The sequence below is a fragment of the Mus pahari genome, chromosome 12, assembly GCF_900095145.1.
Source record: "Mus pahari chromosome 12, PAHARI_EIJ_v1.1, whole genome shotgun sequence".
Classification (NCBI taxonomy): domain Eukaryota; kingdom Metazoa; phylum Chordata; class Mammalia; order Rodentia; family Muridae; genus Mus; species Mus pahari.
The window spans coordinates 55,701,713-55,714,060 of NC_034601.1; the positions used below are offsets into that span (position 1 = coordinate 55,701,713).

General features: G+C 40.1%; 1 protein-coding gene across 2 annotated transcripts in view; it reads right to left on the reverse strand.

The window, feature by feature from the left end:
• Positions 1–12,348, reverse strand: part of Arl13b (ADP ribosylation factor like GTPase 13B) — a 56,505-nt gene that overhangs the window by 32,597 nt on the left and 11,560 nt on the right. For both annotated transcript variants that reach the window (XM_029544850.1, XM_021209592.2), the window contains exons 2-3: positions 8,328–8,398; positions 5,028–5,277 (exon numbers count right to left, since the gene is read on the reverse strand). In XM_029544850.1, coding sequence (XP_029400710.1) covers positions 5,028–5,277; positions 8,328–8,398 — 321 coding nt within the window. The remainder of the gene's footprint in view (positions 1–5,027; positions 5,278–8,327; positions 8,399–12,348) is intronic.

Genomic DNA, 12,348 nt, shown 5'->3' on the forward strand with positions numbered 1-12,348 from the left:
TCTGTTCTGGGATAGTGTCGGTGTAATCTCAGCAGGTCACTCACTGACATGCTTTTAACCTAATAATGTTCAGCAGGTTGAGCGCTAGTAGAGAACGTGAGGACCCCTGTCTGCTCTGGGCAGTGGCTCGACCTGTGCAGTGGACAAAATGTGTATTGAGGGAGCTAGGGAAAGTCAAAGGATTAAATTGTCATGTTACATGATGTTATGAAGTAATTTTAACTAAAAACTGTAAGTTGAATTGCTTTCTACTATGCCAGTTACCAAGCATCAACTTGGAAAAGATGTTTCATAAACCCTAGCTTAAAATGCTTAAAGAAGCATATTATAAAAAAGATTCATTTAAGGAAAATGATAAACTCAACAACTGACTGGATAATTATGGCAATTATCTCCATTATTCCTTTGAAATCTTTATTTAGTTTTACCGATGTTTGGTTATAGCTGTTCTTAAGTTATTCATCACAAAAACTAAGACTATTAAGTACTATTTAATATGCATTAATTCAATTATACTCAGCTGAATTTATAAAAGTTCTTTCTCTTAGTATTTTATCATGCTTTTAAAGTAAAAATTAAGCACAGACTTGTTGCAAAGCAGTGAATAATATTCTCTTTCACTGCCACACTTTCTTTCCATCATATTAATATGTTAACATATTGATAGGTTTTTTGCTTAAGCATATCTACCTTATGTCTCTCTTACCTTTCTCTAATGGCTGTTTAACTACTCTCAGGTCATCTTCCCCACTGCTCACCCTCCCACCCTCAGATCCCACCTTAAATGTCTAGATTCTATATACAAGAGAAAAATGATATTTGCCTTCTATCTCTGGATAAGTCACTTAACCTGCTGACACCTACTTATTTTTTTTTAAAGATTTATTTATTTATGTATATGAGTACACTCTAGTACTGATGGTTATAAGCCATAATGTAGTTGAAGGGAATGAAGGTTGCTCACTCCAGTCTAAAGATTTATTTATTATTATATCTAAGTACACTGTTGCTGTCTTCAGACACGCCAGAAGAGAGCGTCAGATCTCATTACAGAAGGTTGTGAGCCACCATGTGGTTGCTGGGACTTGAACTCAGGACCTCTGGAAGAGCAGTCAGTGCTCTTAACCACGGAGCCATCTCTCCAGCCCACCTACATATTTTCTTACAAATAACTTGATTATGTTCTGATTCATGGCTTCTGTGTTGATGGGCACCTGGGTTCATGCCATAACATGTTATGATGAATAATGTCATATGGCTATGTCTTCAATTACTTAGTATAACTCCAACCTAAGCACATCAGTTGCTGAATATTTTGTATACTTTATTTCCATACTTCAACAAAGTAAAAGTAGTACGTCTTTTCTTAGTATAACTACCTGAAAGAGAAAGCTAATTTTTGAAAGAGTTGATTGGATAATTGCTAGCTCTGCAACCAGAAGACAAAAATAACAAATTGAAAAAAAAATACTATTAAGGACCTTTTGATGCATGCTAATACCACTAAATTGGTTTAAGTGTTTGAATTTATGTAACACTTGGAAACACTAAATCATCAGCAATAATATTCAAATCCATTCACACAACATTAGGAACACTCTGCATGCCATGCTTCCATTATCTGAACCCTCAGGCTGGCACAGCATTCAAACTCTCTTCTGCACGTGGAGCCATAAAGGCTCAGGAAGAATCAATAACTCTGGACTGTGATGGCTGCACATCTGTAATCCCCATTGTGTGCTAGAAGATTGCTAGGAGTTCAACGTCAGCATGGGTTACAGGGTGAGATCTTGTCTCAGGGAAACAAAGGAGGCAAGAGTGAGAAGGTAAATGAATGGAAAGGAGGTGATGGGAGAGAAAGGGTGAAGGGGAGGAGACTGGACCTTCTTGAGGCCCATCTGATTCCAAAGTTCTCACTCTCAAAATACTGGAGGTCTGGCATGAACACAGTGAAGCAGAAGGCTCATGACAACATCCTAATGCCTAGCAATGCAGCCAAGTACATGCTCTTTCTAAGTGCTGACGAGTGTGGTAGGGGCAGAAGAGTGTGACACCTGGCAGGAGAAGGCTCTGAGTGCAAGTCCACAGAGTAAGTAAATGATGGCAGCAGCTAAGGCAGTGACACTGTAAGACAGAGCTGATGCCAACAGGCCCTCTAACTTCCATCGGTAGAGGATTTGGGATGAAGCTAGTCAAGGCAATCATACCTGTGTCTAAGAAACGTCTGGTTATGCGATTCAGGAGTTTGTACTGCAGTAAAGACTCATTAGTGTATAGTAAGACATCTCACTACTCCAGTAGCTACACTGAACTAACCCAAGTATAATTCTTACTATCCTGAAAAGAATTTTTAGACAGTAGCTTCAGAGTTGATCTGGGAAAATGTATTAGACAACTCAACCAAACTCCAAAAAGGTGATGGACTGGGTGATTTATGAACTCTCTAAAAACAACTTTCAATACTGCACAAGAGAGAGGAGGTCCACCAACCAGGCAGCATAAACCAGCTGATATGAGGCCCCCAATACATATAAAGCAGAGGACTGCAGGGTCTGGATTCATTCAGAGAAGATGCACCTAACCCTCAAGAGATTGGAGGCCTCAGAGAGTGGAGAGGTCTGGTGGGGTTGGGGGTTGGGGACATCCTTATAGAAACAGGGTGGGGGAGGTAGGGAGGAGGTATGGGGTGGGAAATAATCAGAGGGTGGACCCAGGAGGGGTAAAAATCTGGAGTGTAAAAAAATAGATTAAGTAAAATTAAGAGAGAGAGAGAGAGAGAGAGAGAGAGAGAGAAACCTACAAATGGTATCTGTCTTAAGACATTGCTATAAACTAGGCCTGACGAAAATGTTAATATATTAAGTTTTGTAATGAACCTTCCCATTCAGTTTATTTCATAGGTAACCAAATAGTGTTTTGTACCACTTAATGCACAGCCTATTTGTACAATTGATACATGCATAGATATAGAGATGAACACAAGAAAAATGGAAAAAATGAAGAAAAACAAATAAATGACTATTTGGATAAAATTACATGAACGCCCCCTATCGATGACTGATTATTATTTTATTTTTACTTTAGAATCAATGAGTCTTTGCTTAAACATTTACAAACACTACTTTAGCCTGTAGGACTCAACAAAGATCCCCTTTCACATATACTTCTGTTAATATTTTATTCTGGATTCATTAACAGTGAGACTCAACTTTATAGCTGAGGTAACTTCTTTAATTAAGCATTTAAAAGTTTACAAGCGGCCGGGCGGTGGTGGCGCATGCCTTTAATCCCAGCACTCGGGAGGCAGAGGCAGATGGATTTCTGAGTTTGAGGCCAGCCTGGTCTACAAAGTGAGTTCCAGGACAGCCAGGGCTATACAGAGAAACCCTGTCTCGAAAACAAAACAAAACAAAACAAAACAAAACAAAATGGGTTTTGTAATTATTGATAGGATAATAAGTATACATTGGATATCTCTCTCTGTCTCTGTCTTTCTCTCTCTCTGTTTTACATTCCCATCATGATTTCTATAACCTAATTTGAATGTTCAAGAGAAAAGGAAGGAATAAAGTAGGGGATATGACTATTATACTTCTATTACAGTGTTTTTCTGATTTCTTTAGGCCTTTGCATTGTATATTTCTTAGGCACTGAAAATTACACTGCTTGAACAATTCTTTAAGAAGGTCTGGGCTTCAATGGAGGAGCTAGAGAAAGTACCCAAGGAGCTGTAGGGGGCTGCAACCCTGTAGGTGCAACAACAATATGAACTAAGCAGTACCCACTGAGCTTGTGTCTCTAGCTGCATATGTAGCAGAAGATGGCCTAATCGGCCATCATTGGGAAGAGAGGCCCCTTGGTCTTGTAAACTTTATATGCCCCAGCACAAGGGAAGGCCTGGGCCAAGAAGTGGGAGTGGGTGGGTAGGGGAGCAGGGGAGAGGGGGGGGTTATAGGGAACTTTCGGGATAGCATTTGAAATGTAAATAAAGAAAATAATAATAAATCAAAAAAGAAGAAGGTCTGGGCTTAGGTCCAGGCACCTGTAGGACTGTTGTAATCAAAGCTTTAACTGCTCTGCTTTAAAAATCTTTATCTGCTATTGAGAAGTACAGCGAAGAAACCCCTCTTATATTTTTCAAAACGTAACCATGAAGGTTTGATGTTTTTTATACCTTACTAATGAATTGCAAGACTGAGAGCGAGCAAGCTGAGCTGAGGGGCTTCTGTTTGCTTTGTCTCACATTACAGCGCCATCTGGTGTTCACAGTGCACAAATGCTATGACTACCAAGGTCCCTTCTCTATGTCTAGAAATGTTCAGGCTTAAGGACAAAATGCTATAAGCATATGACTGAGACAATAAAGCTAGACCACACATACAATAGGGAAATATGAAAAGTCAGAGTGAGAAATTAAAATGTCATTAGAGAAAGAACCATTTGAGTAACTTTCAAAAAATACGCTAGAGAAAAAGAACAGTAGTGGGCGAGGTAGCTCGCATAGCTGGGAGGGTGCTTGCCTTGATTAGGGTGGTTCACACCTATAATCACACCTTGGAAGGTAGAGGTGACAGAATATGAAATTTAAAGTCACCCTTGGCTTATCTCAAGCACAGCCTGAGCTATGTGCGACCCTGTCTTAAAGGGGAAACAAAACAAATAAAAAAGGACATTGACGAAACATAAATTATTAAAAGAGGAAGTTCAGTGTAGCACACAACACACTATGCTGAGGCAGGAGGATCAAGAGTACAAAGTCAACCTAGGCTACCTGGCAGACTCTTGTTTTGAAAAAGGACCAGTGCCACAGTTCAGTAGCAGAGCTGAAAGACACTCAACATCTAATTAAGAAGTTTGCTCATAACATAGCCTCAATTCTTTAATCCTTACCAAAAGCAACATAATATATAACTACAACCAACTGTACATATTTATTATACTAGTAGGTGACCACACTGGCTCACTTAGACAAACAGCTCTTGGCTAATGCTCCTGCCCATGTTTACAGCAGCATTAGTGTTACTTACACCAATATAGGCTTTCCTGATATCCTAGGGTGTCTGAGCACTTCGGACATTGTCTCCTTGGTTTCTTCCATTCTCTCTTCATCACTGGAATCCACAACAAATATTACCCCATAGGATTCAGCATAATAATTCTTCCAAATTCCCCGAATTCTTTTTCCACCTCCCAAGTCAAAGATGGTAACCTGGAACTTTCCTTGTCTCAGATCAATTTTAGAAAATCCAACAGTGGGAGCTACGTCTTCAGGATGCTCTGTTGCAAATGATATAAAAAAGCAAAAGGAATCTTTAGGCTTTAATAGCAGCAATTTATCTCTACAACAGAAATCACATAACAAGAGTTATTCATGTCATTATAAAATAGAAAGATCACAAGATCCACATGCCTTCTGAGTTCTGGGATTATAGGTTATTCCACCACTGCCCAGATGTTTATTTTATTTAATTACTATAATCTTAACAACTAACATAAAATAGGGACTTAATAATTACATGTTGAATGAATAGGTTCTTATGTTAAGGTTACCTATTCTCCAATCAGTTTTAATCGTTCAACATCATGCCACTCAAGGGATCTATTACAAATTCTATGGAAGAATAAGTAAAGTCAGGAATATTTTCAAAAAGAAAAGAAATTTTAAAAATCAAAAATGCAAGAAGCTGCAAAGAATAAGGCAATTCTTTTCAAATCAGGTAAATTAAAGCTACAATTGGAATAGAGATTTTGAAGGGCATCCTGCAAAGAGATTTCAAATTCACTTCCATAGGAAAATATTATTTGTAAGCTGTAGTAAATTTATAATTGGAGGGTTTCACCTCAAGAAGAGGAATTGTTAATCTGAAAACAAAAATTATAGGGGCATATTGTCATACCTGCCAAGGAGCAGCAATGCTCACAAGAGGCCTTTTTAAAATCCCAGAGAGACAAAGAAGACTTGCTATGAGATTCCTCATCATTCCATATACCAACTTCACCATCTATCATTACATCCTATCTTCTATGCCTTGCCAAGATGTGGACCCATGTCTATGCACTTACCCTTAGTGCTTGGCACACAGTAAATTCTACCAATCCTTATAATCGCTGACTCATGACCTTTTACAGATAACTTAATCGATTCAGAGATACATGGCCCTCAATCTCTAGACTTACAGTAACATGTATTTTATGACACAGTAAGTCTAAGATAAAGCACAAACATGTATTAGGTGTTTCATACATGTTAAGTCATATGCAAGATATGAGCCAAACAATTACTAATCAAATTCTCTTCTGATCTATAGAGCTCTTGGCCGATTATACACATCATATACATAAGTATTGTACTGGCTACTTTTGTGTCAACTTGACACAAGCTGGAGTTATCACAGAGAAAGGAGCTTCAGTTGGGAAAATGCCTCCACCCAGCTGTAAGGCATTTTCTCATTTAGTGATCAAGGAGGAAAGACCCCTTGTCGGTGGGACCATCTCTGGGCTGGTAGTCTTGGGTTCTATAAGAGAGCAGGCTGAGCGAGCCAGGGGAAGCAAGCCAGTAAGAAACATCCCTCCACAGCCTCTGTATCAGCTCCTGCTTCCTGACCTGCTTGAGTTCCAGTCCTGACATACTCTGGTGATCAACAGCAATATGCAAAGTGTAAGCTGAATAAACCCTTTCCTCCCCAACTGCTTCTTGGTCATGATGTTTGTGCAGGAATAGAAACCCTGACTAAGACAAGCATATATGCATAATATGTGACTCTAATATAGTGAAATATGTTAACACCACACAAAGCAAGAGGCAAACCACAGAGAAATAAAACTTTATACCCAAATAACAGTTTCCTATTAGGAAATAGTATTGGGTAGAAATTCCTAGGAATTTTTTTTTTTTTTTTAAATTGGGGACATGAATGTTCCTGACCTCAGTGGCAGCTACTAGCCATTAGAGGAGCGTCAAGAATAATTAGTGGTGATCTGTTAAATATTTAACAAAAGTAAAGGGAGAACTCTAACATGTAGTATATGGCCATTTCCATAGTGTAAAAACTCCCCCTATGACTGATTTCAAGCTAATCCTAGCTACTAGTAAGATACCCAGGAAGAGAACTGGGAAGAGACAGATGGTACTGGCTCTGGCTAGTATGTCTGATTTACTATATAGAAGCATTAGTGGGGTCCAGAACATCACTGCTTCTTGACAATGGCATGTGAACTAAAGTGATGCATCAGCTCCTGGTCCATGGTCCTAAGGGAGAGAAGCATGCCCTCCCTTCTCTTTTACCACTTCCTTCCAGTTTAAGTCAAGTTGCACAGAGCTATCTGAGGCTGAGTAGGAGAAAGAACAGTAGGGATGGCAAACTGAATGGGAAAAAGAGCTGAATCCCTCGCACCACGGAGTGTCAGCCCACACCTAGATGACTTTTGCATGGACAGAGAGAAATAAACTTCAATCTTGTTGAGCACTATGACTTCAGATCTGTTACACCAGTCAGGCCTATTTCCAATGAACACAATCATTTTGATGGTCAGGAAGATGAACAGCCCAGTAAAAAAAAGCAACATTCATGACAAGGAAGAGACTTTTGGAAGAAGCTATTATGATATAAGAGCTGAAAGACAATGGGGTCAGGATCCGAGCAATAGCAATAGAGTATGTGTATTTTTAAAAAGCTAGCAAATTCAAAACAAGGAAAAAGGGGGGAGGTGAACAGAGAGATAAGAGCAGTGCAGAACACCAGTAGGAAAGTAGGTGCCATGGAAGGGATGTTTTTCAGAAACTCTCTAATATTCCCAAGAAGCAGGGTCTAAACAACTGGGATACCCAAATGAGTGAAACTGCCCTCAGGGGATCAGCAACCTGGAGAGGCAGACACATAAAACAGAAGGCAGCAAAATATCAGGTTCAAGTACAAGTGGGCCCTGAAAGAGAATGTACATTTACATTCTATGAGTTCTCCTCAGGATGGTCGTGGCTGGGAACAGAGTTTATGGAAGAGAAGACTACAGGGCAAAAATAAGTCTTTGGTGGATCAAGTGTGTAATCCTAGCAATTGAGATGCTAAGGCAGAGGACTGCTAGTTCAAGGCTAGCTTGGGTTACTTCCTGTCTCCTGCTGATCAACAACTTCAAAGAAACTATACCTATTCTAATCTGCACTGTGGGAGTAGGGGGCACCAGGAGGCCAGTGTCTATCCACAGCATAGGCACATTAATAACACAAAGAGTGTACAATCTCGATCCAATTAACATGCAATAAAGAAATTTAACATCAATAAACAACTTGGAAAAATGTAGACTTCAGAAAGCAAGTATTTTCTACTTACCTCCTTGGATTCCCTTTGCTGTGGCAGTTTTACCAGCATTATCAAGGCCGACCATCACAAGCGTCACCTTTCTTAAAAATAATAAAAGTTTAAGATCATTTTCTTTGTTCATTTAGTGTGCAGGGCTTTATTGATTCAAGCCACTTTTAATGAGTATATACAATATACCAGACAGCAGTGGTTCTTAACCATCCTAACGCTATCACCCTTTAATACAGTTCCTCATGTTTTGATGACCCGCAACCATAAAATTATTTTCATTGCTCCTTCATAACTGTAATTTTGGTACTGATATGAATCATAATGTAAATTTCTGATATGCAGGATATCCAATTTGCAATCCCCGTGAAAGTGTCATTTGATGCCCTCAAAGAGGTTGCAACCCACAGGTTGATAACTGCCATTCTAGTGGCTAGCAACTATGATGATAAATAAACGAATGTTTCAAAAGCAGAGTTTATGAAGCTGCCATCTCTCTTTTGTCCTCTAAGCAACTGTTATAAAATATATGTCTAGGTGATAAGGAAGAAACCAAGGAAGAGGTGAAAGGGGAGCAGCTGGGCAGAAGGAAGGGCTTGTCTCTCTAGTGCTGTCTAGTTAGTGGGCCAGGAATTACTGCAATTTGTCTCTCTTAGGAAACATGAAGAATTCTTGTCTCTGTACTGAGATATGCAGGGCCATGCTGAATAAAATTCTTAAATACTACACAATAACATGCTTACTACCTGAACTATTAATATATTTAGGAGGAAGCTTTCTAATGTTACAAAGTATAACACATTTGCTCTCCACAGAGTGAAAAGAACAACAAACATCTAGTTCAGCTTTGCAGGTGAAGAAATACAAGCCTGGGGGACAGTGGTGCCCATAAACCTAAATAATTGGTCAAAGAGTACACAATGAATCAGTTAGGCAGTCACAGCCAGCACCCAATACTAACTTCTAGTAACTTCATAAACCTGGGGAAGGTATAACCTGGTCCTACTAACCTGGAGATTCAGGCCCCTAGTAAAGCTTATCCCTGGTCAGGGTAATCTTTGCACAATGTAAAGTGTCAACAGCCCATCACCATTGTGGATTTAGGAGTGGAACTGCTTGGAGAACACAGAGAGAAAGAACTACAGCATAGCATGGCTACTGTGCTAAGCCCACAGGATAGAACACAAAATGCGCAAGAATGGAGGGACTCAGAGCTCTGGAGGGCACAGAAACAGGGGCGAAACACTACTAATGCTGCTGACCATGTTACTTGCGACTTTTAACTCTATGCATACATGGCGAATACATGATGTATGATTCATGCTCCAGACACCCTCACTTGCCTTAGAAGGCATTCCAGGCTAGACAAGCCTCAGGGTACTTTAGATGATCCTAAAGCTATTCTTCCTAAGACATGGAGGTGTATGTGAGCACCTCCTGAGGAACTCAGCAAGAACCCAGTGATTGCTACAGTGTGGGACACATAAGAGTTCCTTACACGAGGTGTGCGGTATGTTGTGCTGGGAATAGTGCAAATATAACCTTTCATTTGTACTCCACACCCATGCTACATCCTGTTCCCAGATATACAGTTGCACACTATTTGGCACGATTTCTGAGTCTACTGGGAGGTCCCAATCAAAAGCTTCTGTCCAATAGTGTTTTCTTCGGTAAAAAGTATAGCAGGTTAAACTTCATAACATGTAGACAAGCCAGCAGAGATGGGCACCAGAGGATGATGGAAGCTGACAGGTGGTAGAGACAAAATTAGAGCTATGGGTGACAGTTTCTAGTAGAGTTTTAGGAATCTAATCTTCAATCCCTAAGAGTTGAAGTTACCAATGCTCAAAAGCTGTAACAGCAACCACTGTAAAGGTCAGCGATCTCAACAAGAGGGTGGGGTGGGGGGACAGAAGATGAGCCCTAGGACATGGTTTGGGACCTTTAGCTAGCAGGTGTTCATAGCTACTACTGCCATCTGCTGCTCAAAGTTAGGAATTACACAGTGCTGCTGAGGCACTTGCTCAGGGAAATAGCCTTCTATCACCTCTGAGGACTGGAGTGCTAATCCCCATCTTGTTGGCACTTACAGCTGTAAGTCTTTGAATCTATCATCCTAGCTCCAGTGCATTTGGCACTCAAAGGCCTACAAGAAACAACACTGCAACCACCTGCTCGTGCATTCCAAGTAGGCCAAAAGAAACGCAGGCATCACTCGTATTAGTAATATAGGAATGCGCATTTCTCACTGACAATTATCTTAAAAAATGCTTAAAAACAGAATTAAGATGACAGCACAGGGTATTCTTTAAATTCTATATGTGGCTCTCCTGGATCTGTACCTTGATTTGTGCCCTCTCTCAAATCTTAGATGTATTCACAGTCCACAGTTCATACTCACCCCCCACCACCAAAGCACCCTAAACACACACACACACACACACACACACACACACACACACACACACACACAGGAAAAGGAGAGAGGTGAAGGTGTCAGGCACTTGAGAAAGAGATCACAGGCTAAGCCTTCCAAAAGCCAAGCTGGTCAATTATCAAATAACCATTGATATTTGATAATCATGAATATAGAGGTATTTAAGATAAACCTATTGATCAACTATCACCATAACAAACCACAAACACACATAAAGTATTTTTAAGTTTATATTTTATGGCAAGAAAGAAAATAGTATAATGAATTGAATAGGTATGAATTATTAGTGTGTTAGAAAGCTGTTACGTATTATGGGGAAAAGGAATACCATAGATGAAGAAAACAAGAACTGAGAGTGGGTGGAGGTTGGAAGGTTTCACACAGAGTGATCAAGGCAGGCCTCCTGCAGAAGGTAAGATAGAAGCAAGGCCTTGACTTGGTTAGTTAGCCTCACACAGAGCCCTACAGGGCACCACAGCTGGTGTAAAGACAATAGAGAAAGATGTGTGAGAAGACTACATGGTAACAGTACACTGACAAAGGACAGAAAAAGGACAAGAGGTCAGGGACTCATCCGAAGTCACATTACATAATGCTTATGGGTGTTAGCAAGGCTCTTACATGACTAAGATGAATTTATTCTGCATGTTAGTTTCCCTTACAAGTCAAGAATCTTGGTCCACACATCCAACTAAGGGACATTAGGGACAAAGAATGAAGGAGCAAAATCCATCTGAATGCTTCAGCTAAAGTTTGTCTTTTGAGAAACATTGAATAAAGTTCAGACTTTTCTTGAAAAAAAAAAAAAAAGAGTTTCAAACCACTGTGGCAAATAAGTAGAAGTCACAACTACACTTAAGTCAGCAAAAAGTAAAAAGAAACATCACCAGACACTGTCCCCAAGCAGCCACTGAAGAGGCCAGTGGGAAAGTCAAAGAGCCCCACCACCCATGATGAAGGCGGGGATATGATGTTGTATGTAACATACATTGTTTCTATGCATATAAAACTATGTGAGCATTGTCAGCTGTGAAAAGAATGTGTTTACTTTCTAGTGAATTCATTAGAAAACTAATTAATTAGTTTTCCATGAGTAGTTTTGTCTGAATGTATATATGTGTTCCATGTGCATGAGTGGTGCCCTTAGAGGCCAGAAGAGGTTTTCAGGTCCCCAGGAACTGGAACTAGAGATGGGTATGAGTGATCCTGTGAGTGCGGGACTTGAATATTAGTCTCCTTTGTAAGTGCAGGAAGTGCTCCTGACTGCTCGGCCATGTTTCCAGTCACCTGTTCTCTTTTCTTCCTGGGCGGTGGTATGTGAAGAGCTGAAATTCATCACAAGTTCTCACAGCCATTTCTGTTCACATGCTTGGGACCATGAAACTGTGTATAAAACCTCGAAAATCATAAGCCAAAATAAATAATGTCCACCGAAGTCCTTTCTAAAGATAGTTGGCAGCTGGACATGGTGGCACACACCTTTAATCCCAGCACTTGGGAGGCAGAGGCAGGCAGATTTCTGAGTTCAAGGCCAGCCTGGTCTACAAAGTGAGTTCCAAGACAGCCAGGACTATACAGAGAAACCCTATCTCGAAAAACAAAAAA